Source organism: Hesperophylax consimilis, chromosome 21, assembly GCF_061612785.1.
Source record: "Hesperophylax consimilis isolate HC1 chromosome 21, BYU_Hcon_1.0, whole genome shotgun sequence".
NCBI lineage: Eukaryota > Metazoa > Arthropoda > Insecta > Trichoptera > Limnephilidae > Hesperophylax > Hesperophylax consimilis.
Window position 1 is genome coordinate 24187363 of NC_142856.1, and position 19288 is coordinate 24206650.

The 19288-nt window shown below is 33.0% G+C and overlaps 1 protein-coding gene across 2 annotated transcripts in view; it reads left to right on the top strand.

Annotated features, from left to right (window-relative positions):
* Positions 1–703: 703 nt before the first annotated feature.
* Pcf11 (Pcf11 cleavage and polyadenylation factor subunit) overlaps positions 704–19288 on the top strand; it is a 37531-nt gene continuing 18946 nt past the window's right edge. The window contains exons 1-5 of one of the 2 annotated variants that reach the window (XM_089644617.1): positions 704–868; positions 1146–1385; positions 9910–10035; positions 10515–10865; positions 10949–11354. In XM_089644617.1, coding sequence (XP_089500743.1) covers positions 1197–1385; positions 9910–10035; positions 10515–10865; positions 10949–11354 — 1072 coding nt within the window. In that variant the 5' untranslated portion in view covers positions 704–868; positions 1146–1196. The other variant, XM_089644618.1, reaches the window with a different exon arrangement.

Sequence of the window (19288 nt, forward strand, 5' to 3'; positions counted from 1 at the left end):
TGAAGGGTGATTTCAAAATAATGCTTCAAATCCGAGTTTCTTCATTTGTTTTTCTTTCAAATAGTTTTAATTAGTTGGGTACTTTGATCTTCAGTAATAATTTATAAGAATTTGATTAAAAAAAAAAAAAATCAACTTCAAACTCGATTTACTCGATAACGAAAGCTCAAATAAAAAAATATATACTGCAAAATCGACTCCAAATGTGATGTAGATTCACCAGTTTCCCGCTTGTACTACGAGTTTCCGGACACCCTGTATAATTAAAAAAAAAAAGATCGTCTTTTAGTTGATTGTAACAAAATCCACTTTTTTTTCCAAAAAAAATAATGCAGTTACACGTTTTTCAAAGATAAAATAAAAAATATTACTGGAAGAATATTTCAAAAGATTCAAATTCGGACGTGCATTCAAGCAACAATAAAATGTAATTTTTCTCATCGTAAAACAAGGATAATATTCTTCGAAATTGACATTTATCATTTTAATTCTCACATCATTATTATAAAAATCTGAAATTAAAAAATATAATATAAAAATATGTAATATATATGTAGGTACAAAATATGTAATATATATGTAGGTGTATATATAGTATTAAATCATATTGTTTATGAGCATTTTAGTCTATGAAGTCTGTATTTATTTATGCTATATTCAGATCACCAATCACCATGCACCATAGACACAAAATTACAAAAGTAGGAAAAGACGAACGAGGCGAACGCTTTGCGGACCTCCATTGAAAAATTTCACTGTTAACTTGTTTCTTGCTTCAGTTCGTAATTTGTTCTTGTTCGCCAAACATCTAAAAAGTGTATTTAATATTTATGTTGACCTAGTTACCCATTATGTGCATATTATCATGGTGATTATAAACCTTTGACTTGATATCGGTACACTATTACATTTTCTGCCTGGTCGTTTCACGCACAAGGCGTCGCCATTTTGATGTGGCAATAGTAATATAACAATCTGTTACATTTTTACCATCGTATTTTGGTTATTTTTCATTATTCCTGACTTCGCCGGCAACCTTATCAATTATTTTCATAAGTGTGTTAAATTTCGTTGCATTATTTTAGCTGTCATTCTTGAGAATTTTATTAACGACTTCAACTAACTAGTGTTTTTTTGTGTTGTAGATATTCATACAACGGAGAAGTGATTATTAACCCGGTACTCGACGGGTCCGAATGAATCTCGACAGTACGCGGAGCCAACGCAAGAAGATGTCGCAGGAAGCAGGGGACGACTATTCCTCGAGTCTGGGGGACCTGACGATGAACAGTAAACCCCTGATCAATATGCTCACCATCTTGGCTGAGGAGAATTTGGAGCACGCCGCCGTCATAGTACAGTCTGTGGAGAAACATCTGGACCAGGTGAATCTCTTGCTATATTCTAATACACACATCTGTACACATTGCCCTTGAATATTGTTGGAATGATGTCACTTTGATAGGGCCCTATGTTTCTATTTTGCTTTCTAAAATATTACTGAAGTCATGTAAATTGTTTTTGTAATAGGACAGCCTATTGTAGGCTTCTGTTGGAAAATGGCATATGTAAAAACCCCTTGTGCATATTTTTTAAAGTAATTTTTGTTTTCAAATCGATATGTAGTCTGATTTATTTGGCTGCAGTAGAATAGTGTTGTATTTTTAGTACAAATATTGTGTTAGGAATATGGCTACAATCATGATCAGATAACACAATTATTAGAATCAATATTTTCTCCACCTGTTTTAGCAAAGTTTCAGAATTTATGGTAACATACTGTTAATGGGTCATTACTTTGGAATGTAGAGTAACCATTTTGAGTAATTCCTTCAAATTTGTCAGGTTGATTTATTGATTACATATTTCGAGTACAAATGAAGCAATAGAAAAAGCTGTCTTTTCCCCACATGGATATAACACGTATCATATTTTATTTAGTCACTCAAACCTTTATTTCAAAGAAATATTTTGTTAGCTATAATTCTAAAAATATCTCTCATTTATTCATACATATTATCTTCCTAGGACTTATGGTTGTATGTATCAGGTTTGGGCCTGATCTTGAATCCAAAACAATTATTCATGTTGTTAAAGTTAGAAATGTTATTATTGAATAACAGATTGTTTTAGCTCGGTTTCTTCATTTTCAGTCGTCATTCATTATAAGATTTGCCCATTTAGAAACTAGTAACCATTTCCATTTAATTTTAGATCTTGGAACAACAGAGATTGACAATATTTGGAAAATAAGCCACTGTTTACTTTACATAGTCAGGCGTTTGTTTGATCTTCATTAATGTGTTCTAAATTTCCTTATTGATGACAACAGCATGCAGATTACTACTAGTTGAGTTTGAACATTTGATTGCATATACATATTATAAATTTTCAAGAAAATGGAAATATTGGATTAATTGTAACTTTAATTTGTTTGTTCGCTTTTGAGAACAGCTCATATGGTCTCACAGAAATCGTAGTATCTTCTCCTTACTATCAGGATGAGAAATGTGATCTAAACGGTGTTAGAAAGAAAAAAACACAATGCTTTATATTCAAATCTAGAAATTATCATATGAATGATCATTTACTACTATTTTTTACCATTCTTTTCATTTTTTAACTCAACCGATTTGATTTTATCTGTATGTAAATTAGTTTATACGTCCCGTTTCAAGGTGGTAGCCGTTTTAATTGTTCGGTAAAGATTATTTTTCAAATGTGATACGGTTTTCTTGTTCATCATTAGCTTTTTTTCCCAATATTATGGGACCTAACTGACTGAAAAAAGAAATTTCATTGAGATAGTGATGTTTCTTTGGACAGATTTTATAATTCCCATTTCAAATTTAAAAAAAAGTTACATAATATATATGGCTTATGATTAAGGAGGTAGGTGTTCAAGTACCTATTTATGAATCTTATGATTTGAGGGGCAATTTTGGTTTTGAGGTCTGCTGCTCGTAGAACTACTAGTATAGATATGTAGCTTTTGCATATTTGGGAATACATGTTGGGAAGATTGTTTCCATTGAAGGAGACTGGATTGTCAATTTGATCCCTTTTAGACATAATCAGACATGTTTTGGTTTTTAACATTGCTAAAAATGATTTAGGAATATATTAATAACACTATTTTTCAAAAGTATAGTTTTCAATTAATTAATTGACTAAGCATAGATAGCGACGTCCTGTTTTAACTCCATTTGGCATTTCATGTCTGTAAAATTGTTTGTTACTTTCCGGTTCAAGATGGTGACCGTGTTGGAAACCATCTTGTTATCCCGCCTGAGTTCGCATGATCGTGGTTTCTACTACGAACTGTCAAATCAGATAAATCAATATTATGGTACCTACCAGTCTGCAGAAAGTTTGAAATAGGAATTTTCATTTAGATGGTGACAAATTGTATAATTCCTTATTTGAATTCATTGTAGAACAAAAAAATATTACATAAATAATTTATGTAACATAATTTGGTAGGTAGGTATTTAAGTACCCACTTGCAAATGTTATTATTTCATTTATGATCTCGGAGGAAATTTTGGTCTGCATTTATTAATTAACACATTAACTTCCAACTACCAGATAACTCGTAGATCGCGTTCTTTGCTAGGACGCTGACTACGAGATAACTCATAGTGCGTTTACTTGCCGTATTCGCTAAAATACTATAAAATTCGTAGTATATCAGTGCTAATATGGATAGATGGCTTCTGGGAAGAGAACAAAAAATCAATGCTAGCTTACAGAAGAGAAAATTTATTAATAAATGAACAGAAAATATAATGATAAAAAATTTATTTAAAATGAAGTAGTAAAAGAATATTTAAATTGGCTTTTTAGACCGGAATTCTGAAAATTGCCGTGGCAGTCAACGTGTTAAGAGAAAATTAGAGACACACTTTTTTGGAAACTAGGTCTGCTCTGCACAGAGTTACCAGTGGTAAATAATCATATTGACAAATTGATTAATATTTATTTAGCCAGTTTGAACCATTAAAAAGAAACTTGCAAATCTGGTGCAATTTTAGTAGATTTATAACCCTTCAGGCCTCTGGCATATTGACCATTATATTTCTAAAAGATACTGTCAGAAAGTGGGAGAATTTTTGTGTATTTCTGCTTCTCGATAATATCCAAATAAATGGGATATTTCTGAACGTATCTGAAAACTAAAAACTGTTTTTGAAAGGTTATGAAATACACTTTCAATTTTTATTATTAGAAATGATCATACAATTTTGAAATCAAACATAAGAAAGTTTCCAAAAGGGCTCAACTTAAGTTTTTCTTCTAAACGCTGACCTAAAATTACAAATGTATTATAAACATTACTGCAACCTCACTTTTTTTTGTCTTTTTCATATAAATATAATAAAAAAAAGTTTCAAAATTTGTTCTCAAATTGCGGTCGTAACCTTCGGTTTCATAGAGGTGTACATTTTAATTATTCTGTGCTTAATTTCTAAATTTGAATATACAGCTTACTGTTTTCTCTTTCTAACACCTATTAGTTCATATTTCTAACCATGACGGTAAGGGAGACAACAATCTCTATGAGACCATACAAGGTGTTCCGAAAAGCGAACAAATTGACTATTGGAATTTGTTCCCAAAACCGAACAAATTAGCCTGAAAAGTTAATACATTTAAAATGTTACCGAAAGAAAACGGTAATTATGTAATTCCAAAAAGCATCTAATCATTAAGTTTTCCATGTCTTCAAATAACCGCCTTCATCATAAGAATAACCCACGCTGAACTTCATAAGGAAATGTAGAATAGAAACATTGTTTTTTTAGATCTTTTATTGCCGATTGGTCAATAGTTAAAAAATATAATATTAAGTTTTGTTTTGCGTTAATAATATTTTTGCTGTCACATTTGAAAGCATTTTTTTTTGTTATGTAGTTAGTTTACAAGCAGGAACAATTATACTTTTGTTATGTAGTTCACTAGCAGGAACAATTATATTTTTGCTAAGCGATTGAAGTTATAGTTTTTTAGGATTTGTCACGAAATTCATCACAGTTAAATCAGTCACGAACATTAAAAAATATTTGTTTGCTGGATATTTTCATATAAATTAATATGGCCTGAGAATAGTACTAGAATTATGTAGCGGGATATTTACTCTCAGGAAGCTAGGTCTGATAGTATTCAGTTATTTTTGTGGGTTTCTGTCCCGAGCTATTGCATCTTCGGCCCACCACTCTGTATTTTTGTGGGTTTCTGTCCCGAGCTATTCCATCTTCGGCCCACCACTCTGTATTTCTATGGGTTTCTGTCCCGAGCTATTCCATCTTCAACCCACCACTCTGTATTTCGTGAGCTTCTCATAGCTTATAAACATACATAGACATTTGCAGAAAATTATGAAAACATGTACGGACAAATCATTTTAAAGAGCGCATTTTGAATGTATTAATTTGTGCACACCGATTTCATTGAAAGTTTCTAAACTATTTATAAACTAGTTTGAAACACTTCCCGCAGTCCCCTCTTACCCCGCAAGTGCCCAAATATACTGAGTGCAGAGCGGTGTTTCTCAATTCTGGTTAACACGTTGACTGCTAACTACGAGATAACTCGCAGATTGCGTTCTTTGCTAGGACGCCGACTACGAGATAACTCGCCATATTTACTTGCCATATTCGCTAAAATACGATAAAATTGGTAGTTTATCAGTGCTAATATATAAAAATTTTAATATAACTTTTACAGAACTTGAAATTTGTTAAATTCTGTGACACAACGGGCCCTTTTTTACAATTTAATTTGACAATGTTATTTCATATTTTTTGTTTCATTCTATGCGTTTCCTAACAATAACCAAATTATTGTTCGTTATAATCTCTTTAAAATTATTTACCTGCATATTCGATTTGGATTGTAACGTAAAACTCTTTGACTATGAAAGTGAATTATTTAATCGAAAACACAATTAAAATCAAAATAGCCCATATGTTTTGTATATTCAACTCAATATTTATCGAACATTGCATAAATTAAATTGCAGTAATGGTTTTTTAACATCTCTCGTTCCATAATTAAATTGGAGTATTGCGGAAATAATTACTTAGATTTTTTTTTAATAAAGAATAGCAGATAACATCTATCTTATGTTACGAGGGATTTTTTTTCATTCTATGAAATTATCATAAATTAAAAACGTGACGAAATTAATCACCAACATGGTACAATAATTATTATGCTTTTCATGCTCGAAATTATGCTTTTTTTTTACGTATGTATGCAAATTACTACAGTTTTTAGATAAAAAGTACGATATACAATAAAAATGCGATAACTTGGACAAATATCGACAAATTTTAATGTTTTAAAAAAACTACACATTTACAACTACTAAAAATATAACATAAAATTATATTGCTAAAAGGGATTTTACAGCGAGCACATGCGATGTTGACTGCCTTATCTCATTGGAATCCCTTTTTCAATAAGAAAAATGGTTGCTCGTCTTGTTATCCCCAGTAAGATGACAATTAAGCTTTTATTTCGTTCACAATAGTTGGTTTCCACTTTTTGCCCGAGAATTCGATTTCAAATTTCCTGTATTAAAAAATTGTGCAGCATAACATTTCTTTGACAATATTTTCTAGAAGTAACGAGTTGAGAAATAAATTGAAATAGGCTGTTATGCAGTTTTGTATCAGAAGAAGAGCGCATCATCAGATTCTTTTGTAAAAACTGTTGGAGGAATAATACAAAAAATGCATTCGTTTTTACAAAAAAAACATTTGTCAAACAAATGTTTCGTCGTCCGTAGTGTCGCTGTCATTTAATACATCGTCTGCAATAGAATGTTTTTGAAAATAATTTTGTTGGAGTTACTCCTCATTTGGTATTATTAAAACAAACATTTTGTTCGTTTTTACAAATTTATATAAAGTTTACAAAAAATTAAAATAAAAACTTTTCTAAGAACTTTTGTCAATCAAAGGTCTCGTAGTCTGTAACTGTCATTTGATACATCGTCTGCAATAGAACTAACATCCGACATGGTGAAAAATATCAATTCACAGGATAAACAATAAATACACTTATCAAGACACGTGCCAACCGTAATATACCGCACAAAAATGTAACACATGCTCTGCCAAGAACCGATAAACACGTTTTAAAGCATACAGCGTAGCGCCGCGTCGCAATTTTCAATTACTTGCAATAGCACTATCTACTGCTACGGTTAATGCATTATACCCCATAAAATTTCAAAATCAACATAATATGAGCGTATTTTATTTATCAGCATTAAAGAAATGAAAATAAAAAACTAATTTGCTTTCAGGCAACAATTGATTAGGAAAATGAACAAAATACAAACACAGATTGCAATCTTGCTGTGAGTTGTTTTGTAACTGTCGTAAATTATACTGGTTTTACTCACCAAAGAAACCACAGTGTACCAGACCACACTATATGCTTGATCATAAATGGATTAAATAAATTCACAAATTACTATCTCTACAGTAATTTTGAAATTTTAATTTAATTCTCTGTAATTTGTTTTCCCGGAGTAAATTATTATTATATAGGGTTTTTCAATAAGAGGTGTTATTTTGAATAGCCCGCTATTTCCGTAAATTTTACTTTTGTAGCTGTCATTTTTTGACATTTGACAAGTAGAAACTACGCCATTAATAAAAATGGAACAATACACGCTTCAACAACGCATTGAAATTATTAAAATTCACTTGAGTGAATCAAATGCAAATCATCTTGAGTGATGAGGCCCATTTCCACCTCGGTGGCTTCGTCAACAAGCAAAATTGTCACATCTGGGGCTCGGAAAACCCAAGAGTTATTGTTAAAAAAACTTTTTATCCTCAACGTTTGGTGCGGTTTATGGTCCGGCGGAGTCATTGGACCTTACTTTTTCGAAAATGAGGCTGGAGCAACAGTTACGGTGAATGGATTGCGCTGTCGAGAGATGATTAATGATTTTTTATGGCCGGAATTGGATGGTATTGATCTGGACAACGTTTACTTTCAACAAGACAGCGCTACGTGCCACACGAGCAACGAAACCATTGATCTTTTACGGGAAAAGTTTCTTTGAATATCAAAATAACATCTCTTATTGGAAAATCCTGTAGTAATACTGAAATGAAAATGTTAGTCATCTTACCGTCAACAAAGTTGTCCCTAACACCTTAGAATAAGAATTTGAAAAGCTGCTTATCCATTATAATAATAATATTTAATGTAATACACTGGAATTTCATGATATTTATCTAGACTTTGGTACATATAAGGAAAAATTATGAAGAAACATAATGGTCATATTGTAATTAAAATAAATTAAATATTCTTTCATAATAAAGCCAGTACACACATTTTATATAATTTTCAATAATGGTGTTTTTCACGTACATGTATTTTTTTTGATGTAGAAAATTGTAGCTACTAAATTTGTCAACGTCATATAATGATTAGCCTTCTCTCGCATTCCAACAATACTGCAATGATATCCTTCCTTTACACACACACACACACACATTAATATGTTATCCCACGCAGGTGTGAGTCTCCACTTCCGAGTCAACTACTGGTGTACTGTATGCATTGTTATCATTATTTGAAACCATCAATTTCTAATAAAGAATTTTTCAGTAAACCGCAGTACTTATTTTCATTTCTGGTATTAAATCAGATACAGAATAACGAAACCTTGTTTATTTTTCCCTGTTTACCTTAGACCGCTTCCCGGAGAGACAGAAGTATGAGGGGTCAGCTTGTTGTATACTAACTGGGTTCGGCTTGCTGTGTACGGTTGTCCTGTCGCTAGGTCAACGCGAGCCGACCACTCCTACTCCTGTCTCCCTCGGACCGGAGGTCACCAACTTTACCTGCCTTAGAGTTTGTGATTCCCTCCATCCAAACACATTCACATTCTTACATGGCTTTCAATAAACGATTTGAAAGTATGTAATGGTTTTATCGTAATAAAATATAAATACACAAGAGAGCTACAATTGGTGTATGCAGAAGAGATGGAAAAACACACAGCCTTGTTGACTACCCCAAACTACTTATGTTATTTTTCTTTGAGCCTTAAGTTGGTTTGATTCACCTCTGTGAATCATAGTAAGTTGGTGATCTCTGGTCAGAGTGGTGCCCTTATCAAATACAGTGAAACACACATATAAGGTACCCACATAAAAAAGATCTAACGCTTACAAAGTTTTGTTTTTCCCCGATCTTTGAAAACTAAATAAAAGACCTGCTTTGGAACCCACTTGTATGGTTTTCCCAAAGAGACATATATATTTTTCTGTTACTTACAAATCTTATAAGAGAGTTTTACTGTAATAAGATTAATAATATCTGCTATAATTTGCCTGACAACGAACAGTTAAATGTTATGTTTAAAAAGAAGTACCTCACACATCTTCCAATAGAAACACACAAATACACCAAGTGGCAAATGCCTATCAAACAAACAAATTATTAAGTACACAATTATGCCGTATATTTGATGCGACGCTGCTTAGAAGTGCGAAATGATGGGTAACAAATCGCCCATGGCACTTGCGTAGTATTGGTAGTTGCATTCTGTTGTACCATCAACCAACACGATGGAAGTGGAACACCGTTCCCTGAAGAAGGAATGTGGTAGCTACACTACACCAGGACTAATCAATCTCTTACGATCCTCTGAAGTGAGACTTACGAGAGGAAGTTGGCATTCACTTTGGTGTCAAGTAAGCCAGAGTTGGTTGGATGGGTAGGTGAGCCCACTGATTTCTTCCCTATTACACCAGTTAATCCTTGAAATATACGACATGTGAAGGAAACGAGAGCCACCGCCTTAGGTCATGTCTCCGTTGCCTAACCCTGTGGTGGAGGAAGATCGCTTTGGTGAACTAGACCTTTTTGTAGGTGCGGCCCGAGATTAAGCTGCCAGTCTTATATTTGGTGGATTCCATTATAAAGAATGTGGGTGGTGCATACACGCAGCTCTTCTCACAAATCATCGTCTCCATGTTCTGCAAAGTCTTCAAACAGGTAATTAATCAATCAATTCTGTCATACAGTACAGTGGCTTGCTACCATTCTCAATCAAGTCTCCACCTTGCCTCATGTTTCTTTCGACGCTATCTTATTGTGGAAATTTAAATTCAAATCAAGCTAATGTTCCTTTTGGCATCCTTGTCTTTCTCTAGTTTTATTTTTTTTGCTTTAAATTTAAATGTATCGATTGATTCCAGTACATCTTTATTTTTTACTAGTTTGACTAGGTCATCTGTAGTAAGTACTATGTTTTGGTTAGTTATTTTGCGAGAGAAACGATCGAGCCTACGTGATGTTTTAGTTAGTTATTTTGCGAGAGAAAGTTTTAAACACTTTACTTATTTTGCAAGAGAAACGATTGAGCCTAAGTGATAATGATATTGACTCTTCAGCTAAAAGATCATGTTTTCACTTTCATGAAATATAGCAGTTTGTCTCTTACACCATTTTAATTTTGAATGTGTGTGATATAGGTGGATGAGAGGACGCGTTCCCAGATGTTCAAGCTGCGCGAGACATGGCATGATGTTTTCCCCTCCACCAAGCTCTACCAGCTGGACGTGAAGGTGAACATCATGGATCCGGCGTGGCCCATTCAAGCCCGCCCATCCCCGTCCGGCAGCAACATCCACGTCAATCCCAACTTCCTGCAGCGCACCGCCGCCACCAGCCCCGAGGAGGACACCATGCGCGCCGCCGTGGCCCGCAAAGAGCAAGAGTTGCTCCAGCTTCAACGGAAGAAGATTGAGATGGAATTGGAGCAGACTCGCAAGCAGCTATTGGAGCAGCGCAAGGCTCTGGATAGGACCACAACTACTAATCAGGTAAACTAACAACCCACCAGTCCACCTAAAGATAACCTGCACTTAATGGTGTGTTGTGCTGTACTAATGTACATTGTGTTCAGGTGGCGCCTCGTCCCAGGCCGGTCCCCGTCAGCAACAGCAACACTCCACGTATCGCCCCGGCCAACCCGGCTCTGGTGAGCTCCGCGCGGCGAAGAGATCCCCGCCTGACCCGGCCTCCCGCCGCCCCACCTGCCCCGGCGCCTGCGCCCTCGCCCCCCAAGCTCCCGCGCCACCACAAGTCTCGTGTGGACAAATTACCACCAATACCTCGCATGCCCAAGACCGAGGCACCCCCCACTTTGCCGTCTCCCACCCCCAAACGAAAGAAGGAATCCGTTCGCAACAAACACAAGAAGCCCAAAGAGGAATCTCCCAAGGAAAAGCCTCGCAGCAAGGAGCGGTACCCCCGCCGCCAACGCGAGGCTCCTGCGCCCCCCGCAGGCCCCCCTGCCCCCGAAGTTCCAAGTAAGGCACCGCCTTCTCTCATACTATTATATTTGCTTATGAAAACCATTGTTAATTCTTTATTCTGTTGTACACGCCGAGCTGAGATAGCACTTATGCTCTTAGCTCACTTTTGTAATAGGATCCTAACGAAATCTTTTGACACAAATAAACTATGTTATTATTTTGATATTAATATTAGCCAGTTTAAAATGATGGGTGGTCGATATAATTAATATATCGATATACTTAATATAAGATTGTGATAAAACAAACTGTGATAGCCGTAATGCTAAATAAGAATATGACTGCATGGTCCCCATTTCATGCCAACATACATTATTATTTGGCTTAGTAAAACTATACTGTAAAAAGGTTATCTTAGTAAAATATTATAGTTTTTAATAAACGATATTAAAAATGATGTGTATTTTATTAACTAGTATACAATAACTACTTTGCTTCGTAACTTAAACCCACTACATATTGAATAGTGTATGTATGTTGTTTAGCTATCTGAAATATATTATTTTATGTTGTGTGGACAGATGCACTAATTATCACTTAATCACTCTACAAATATGGGTGGGAGATGTGCATGCATTTTGTGTAACTTGTTAATTATATTATTCCATTAATATGTACACCCATTCCTTGCTGTATAAGCTATTTCACCTGTCCCTGAAACCATATTAATGAGAATCGTAAAAAAGGTGTATTATTTGTTGCCATTTGATGGAAAGTAAGGTATCATTGTAAACAATTTTACAATCACACTTGCCTTACTATTAAACATGGTGAAAGTTTTATTCAATTGACAAACAACCGTGTATGTGACAACCTTACTAATATAGGAATTGACATAAAATAGTACATGGAAAGACATTACTTATCCAGCTAAGGAGGGTGGTTCTGTTCTATAAACTTGAAATAATAATAATTTCTCATTGAATTTCGGAATTTTTCAAAGGTATTTTAAATACGGGCGATTCTACTTCTGATTCTGATTGTTCAAGTAAAAAAGATAATAACTTTATTCGAAAATTCAACGTTTTAAGGTAGTTTTCAGGTACAAAAGTTGAATTTGTATGGAGAAAATAATATTCTTCTATGGAAAAATATTTTTGTGTAAGAAAAAAAAGTTATTTCGAAAAGAGTTATTTATCTTTTTTTAATTCTACCATCATGTAGAATCACCTACCGAAGTTTGTGCACTTTACCCCCCGGACACCCTGTATATATCTTCATTTTGAAGACGCCGTAAAAACAAATCCCATTTTAGAAAATAGATAAAATTATCTTTTAGATTTTTGTATTTAAAATATACAATATTTAAAAATTGCAATATTTTATTTTCAAACATGAAAAAGTTACTTCTACAATACATATTTATTGTTTTTGTTTAATTCATAGTTTATTTTTTTTTATTTAATGTAAATAAAATTTAATATTATTATTAAGTTCTGCAAGCATTTTTTGGTTTTTGTTATTGTTACAGCTGTTTTGGCTTTCAAGGGCAGTTTGAAAATGGCCTCGAAATCCGAAACAGCTGTAACAATAACAAAAAATACTTGCAAAACTTAATGATAATATAATTAAATTTGAATTACATACTTTAAAAAAAAATCTATCATACATGGTTACCAATATGTGCATTAGGCAATTATGTTATAAAAAATCACTTTAAGGAAATTCTTATAAAAAATAGATCATAAAATTAAATTTGAATATTGGTATTATTGTTTTACCCCATTTTATGCCATAAAATGAAAGTACATTTTACAATGAGCATATTGTATAATTGTTTGACTAAATCTGACGAAAAATAACACAAAAAAGTTGTAAATGACAAAATAACAAATATTACAGTAAATTGACCATTTTGTGAACAAAAACATGATTTATGAAGATATTACAAGAAGACATGTAAATAGCTGTCACCATCGATTTCGGCGGTAAAAGAATCTCATAACGCACATGCGTGTAGTCATTGCTAGATTAAAGAAAAAATGTTAAAGAAATTTTTTTATTATTACCAACTCGAATATAAACTTTTACAGTCTTTGTACAATGTGTATCAAAAACAAGTTTAAAGTTGTGAAGTGATTTTTTATTAGTAAGGCTGTTAGGAGAAACTTTTCAGGATGCCATTGTAGCCCAGAATTTTTTTATGTATTCGAAAGCAAATATTTAATCTCATTTAATTTTTAACTTAAGTAGTCATGGAGTTGCCAAAACCAGCTCTGGTAATTTTTGTAGATTTCGAGATAGACGAAAAACAGTTTGTAACACCTTCAATATAAAAATAATATACATTTTTGTTGTTTGTTTTTGGGGTGTTATGCCGTGTTGCGCTAACTCCTTCTTTAGCCGACGTTTCGGACAGCGTTGCAGTGTCCATCATCAGGGCAGATCCGGTAGATCCGAAGATGTGATCTACCGGATCTGCCCTGATGATGGACACTGCAACGCTGTCCGAAACGTCGGCTAAAGAAGGAGTTAGCGCAACACGGCATAACACCCCAAAAACAAACAACAAAAATGCTTTTGGCCATGAGAATCTAAAAACTTACCATAATATACATTTTTCGCTTAATATCTAAATAATAATTATTATTGTGTATAAACTATTGATATTTGCAAAACAATAAATTATGTTTAAGTTCAATTAAATGGTTTTTTTGCCACTGACAATGTAGATTCCAATATGTGTAGGTAAATAAGTAGCAACCGCAAGCGGTGTTTCTTTGTATATACAGCATTACATGATTATTTTATTAATCGAGAACTTTTTAATTTCATTGTTTCATTTTGGGGCCAATATTTTTTATTTAACTAGCTGAAGTCCTCGGCGTTGTCCAGGCTTTACGCAGAGTTTTTCCAAATCACATGTAGACAGTGACCGTCAAGAGTGCAAAATTTCATCAATCTCGAAATAAAATTGTAGATTTGCATAAAAAACAAAGCCAGGCCGCCGGCCCACCACAGATACACCCTTCCTTATGTAATGGATATAGATTTCGTAATAATTGAAAATGTTAGGTGTCTCTAGTTACAATGTGACACATAGGGCCTTACTAATAAACGTGTTTTGCATTTTACACAACTACTACCACTAACCCCTCAGGCTAATTTGTTCAGTTTTGCAAACACACGTCTATTACCCGTGGTCTCATAGAAGTCGTTGTATCTCCCTTACTGTCATGGTGAGAGATATGAACTGAAAGGCGTTAGAAAGAAAAAACACAACGCTCTGTATTCATAATTAGAAGTTAACCAGAGAAGAATTAACATATTTATTGTTTTTGTGTTTAATTCATAGAATTCCATTTAATTTTTTTTGGATTTTTGAATTTTTTAAGCGGAGATATTTATGGATCATAATGAAAATATAATTCTTAAGTCTCCCTTAGCTAAATATATAATATACTATGTCAGATATGTAGACGATATCTTAATATGTTGGAAAGGCACCAACCGTCAATTAGATATCTTTATTAATTGGGCCAACACTGTTAATAATAAAATTTGCTTTACAGTTGAACATGAGATCAAAGGTAAAATCAATTTTTTAGATCTAACAATTGGAAAGAGTAATAATAGACATACTTTTGAAATATTTAGAAAACCAACTTTTACAGACACTACAATAAATGCAAATTCAACTCATCCTTGGTCTCATAAATTATCAGCTTACCATTCAATGGTACATAGACTCATTAACATTCCATTGGACAATAAAGCGCATGAGAAAGAAAAGGCAACGATACAAACCTTCGCGGTTAATAATGGATATAACATAAATAACATTGAAAAAATTATAAAAAATAAGAAATATAAAAATAAAATTAATTTAATATATTCGGCAAATAATAAAAATAAAGAAAAATTTACATGTCTCGAATTTATCGGTCCAATATCCATAAAAATAGCAAAAGAAATAAAAAAATGCAGTCTAAATATAGCTTTCAAAATCAATAATAACATAGGAACAAATCTTAAAAACTCTAAAAGTAGAAATCCTAAACTTAATAATAGTGGCATATATGAATTAAAATGTGACCACGCTGACTGCAACGCTACTTATATCGGACAGACGGGAAGGGCTTTCTCAACTAGATTTAAAGAACATATAAGATGTTGTAATAATAAAAGCACCTTTTCAAAATTCGCAGAACATCTCTTAGTAAATAATCACGTCCCGCTTGAAAACAATGAACTTAAACCCTTGCACATAGAAAGAAAGGGCCTTAGATTAAATTTACTTGTTCAATTAGAAATCAATAAAAGAACCAATGACCCTAATATGTATAACATTAATTAATAAAATAAGGAAAATTATTTATTCCCCGCTTCTAAGTATGTTCACAAAACCTAAACAATATAACACATTTAAATAAATTAATAACTGCTACATCATTATTGAACAATTAAGAAAACATTAATGTGGGGAAAACAGACTTCAAAATACCCCCACAGAATATGAAATCTATTGTCACAATTATTTTTATCAGTAAATTGGTTTAACCGGTAATAAATCAGTTTAAAATTTGGGAGGGGGTAAAACGAAATCATATTAATAAGTCGTCTAAACGTGGATAAACCACAGTTTGAAAATGGCCTTGAAAGCCGAAACAGCTGTAACAATAACAAAAACCAAAAAATACTTGCAGAACTTAATAATTATATTATTAAATTTGATTTTAATTAAATTTTTAAACATGTATATCGCGATGAAACCAAAGGGTTTGAGAAAAAAAAAGAAATTTTGTGAATTTTAAAAATTATTTTTATATTAAATGACAAAAAAGTGAGGTGACAATGATGTTTAAAATACATTAAATATGTGCTTTTTTATAAGTTAGCTTTTTTATATTAGTTCAGTGTTTAGACGAAAAAACTGAGCCATTTAAAATATCAAAAAATTATATGTATATTTCTAATAATATAATTTGAACTCATATTTCATAATTTTTCAAAAACAGTTTTTAGTTTTCGGTTACGTTCAGAAATATTCAATTTATTTAGATTTTATGCCGAAGCGGAAAAAAAAAAAATTCTCTGACTTTCTAACAGCATCTTTAAGAAATATAAGGCCTGAGGGGTTAATATATGGTAAACGGTTGTTTTATCAGTTGTGTAAAATTTAAAACATGTTTATTAATTATATGTAATTCATCGTTGGATAGAAAATAAATGTTCTTAAATAACTAGTTGATGACTTATGCAATGCAAGATGGGTGTAGTTGTTTTAGCTATTGTGAATATTAAATTTATAGAACCCATTTTCATCTTATTTGTGTGGTAATAATTATGGTTATTTTGTCTTTTATTTACCTGTTTTAATGAAAATACTACAGGGTTTTCCAATAAGAGGTGTTATTTTGAATAGCCCGCTATTTCGGTAGATGTTACTTTTGAAGCTGTCATTTTTTGACATTTGTTTGACAAGTAGAAACTACGCCATTAATAAAAATGAAAAGATACACGCTTCAACAACGCATTGAAATTATTAAAATTCACTTGAGTGAATCAAATGTAAATCATCTTGAGTGATGAGGCCCATTTCCACCTCGGTGGATTCGTCAACAAGCAAAATTGTCGCATCTGGGGCTCGGAAAACCCAAGAGTTATTGTTGAAAAGCCTCTCTATCCTCAACGTGTCACTGTTTGGTGCGGTTTATGGTTCGGCGGAGTCATTGGACCTTACTTTTTCGAAAATGAGACTGGAGCAACAGTTACGGTGCGCTATCGAGAGATGATTAATGATTTTTTATGGCCGGAATTGGATGGTATTGATCTGGACAATGTTTACTTTCAATAAGACAGCGCTACGTGCCACACAAGCAACGAAACCATTGATCTTTTACGATTGAATATCAAAATAACACCTCTTATTGGAAAACCCTGTATTTTATGGATTACATCAAATTTGGCCTATTGGTCATTTTTTATGTTGATTACTAATGAGATTTTTGTGGCTAGCTTAACCTGACTTGTTCGTCAGCGTATACTTAAGGGATATATTAAAAAATCATTTCTCTGAATATAATTAGCTATTCTGAGGAAACTACTCATGGTAGATTATATACTATTTTTATAAATATGTAAACACATTATCTGGTATGGAACTACAATTTACAAAAAATCATTTAGCAAAAGCATGTTAGTTATTACGAAAGTAGAATCAGCTTGGCGCACGGTGAAAATTTTGCATCGGCGATCAAAAATTTAAAATAATACAAACGATGGACGTTTTCATTTGGTGAGGGGATTATTTACATCTTGTGAGAAATGTGTCTATAGAAAACATAACTAACTAACTGACGACTAATAAAATATTTCTAATTTTACCATTAAATTAATGGTACATATTTAGTTTACACTTTCATGGAAAGCTGAAATTTTTGCGGTATAACATCGTAAGAATGCAAAGACAGTAACTTTCTTTTTAAACTGCCTTTTTATGCCAATTGGTTGTACCGATGCTTCATCAGTGCCGATTTTCATGATGGGGTATTTTCTCAAACTAAGAATATCGTTAAAAATGTGTGGAAGATTTATTATAGTTTATTTTTCTGATCATTATACTAAAAATGTGTAATTATTATTGATTTTAAAAACAAACTAAAACTGCACATTCCAAAACGATTCCAACTGGCTACAACGTCATTATGATGTAGAAAACGCCACCGGCTGGTAAGACGGCTGGCACTAACGTTGCCCGGCGTGATGCCAATACCGCCCATATTCAAGAATAAAAAAAGAAAATTTATTTATCAACATAAAAATACCTTCATTTTTGTAAATTTTTCGTGAATAAAGAGAATAATTTCGGGAGGCGAATTTAACGGGGCTCAACTAGGGTCAATTTTAATATCAAGTGGCTCCAAGTTAATTTATTTTTGATTACACTGCTGTTATTTCTTAACCCTCCAATGGGCAATGTACTTTTACCCCTTTGGATGGGCAATGTGGCCTAGCCAGGCCATATAAGAGGTGTGGGCTATCGAACTAGTTTTAGATAAAGGCAGGTGTGCAAATCTCTAAATAGTATAAAATAAAGTCGCTATCCACGTTTTATAGTTCTTCTGAACCACACAATGGATTTTGAAAGGTTTTTCACTATTTTATTTAGAGTATTTCTTCCGGAGGGTTTAAATATATAATTTGCGCATATTATATTTATAGAAAGTAGATGTTTTATAATAAAGTCGAAAAAATATATTTTCGGGCACTACATTGCTAACTCTGTCTAAACCTTATGAGATACATCAAAATGATGTATTACGGAATTGTATATCTTAAAAAGGCCTACATATAAGTCCTTAATGGTATATGTCTATCTCCTAAGGATAACCCCCCAGCAACACCGGGTACACGTCAGCTAGTAGTGTATATGAACTTGTCAATATGTTGTATATGGTTCCAGGATAACTCAACACAGTGACAATTCAACACACTTTTAAAAAGTGATATAATGTCATTAGAAACAATGAAAAAAAAAAATTTTTAACCTAACCTTCTTAACCCAGTTAATAAAGTTTTTGTTTCATCACTTTCCATGACTTTATATAACTTTTTAAAGATGTGATGATTTATCCGGTCACCGTTGTATATGTGTTCATAACGGGACAAACACTCTGTTTGCGTGTATGGTACCAACGATAGCAATGCCTTTTGCCATCAGAATTCTGGCCAAATCGAGTTACGTAAAAAAGTCTCAATATACTGTTCGGCTGGTATAGTGATACTTGTCAACTAAATGCAACACCATTTGTGCACCTCGATTCACTTCACGATCAGCATCTGGAAGTATTCCGGTGTAAATTTGACCTCCGAGCGGATAGTTGGTATTTGAATTGCATATATGATGGCCTGTCCAGGCTGTGTGGTACAACAGTCTTTGAAGTTTTTGTTGAAATTTTTTTTTTATTCTTCTAACTAAACGCAAA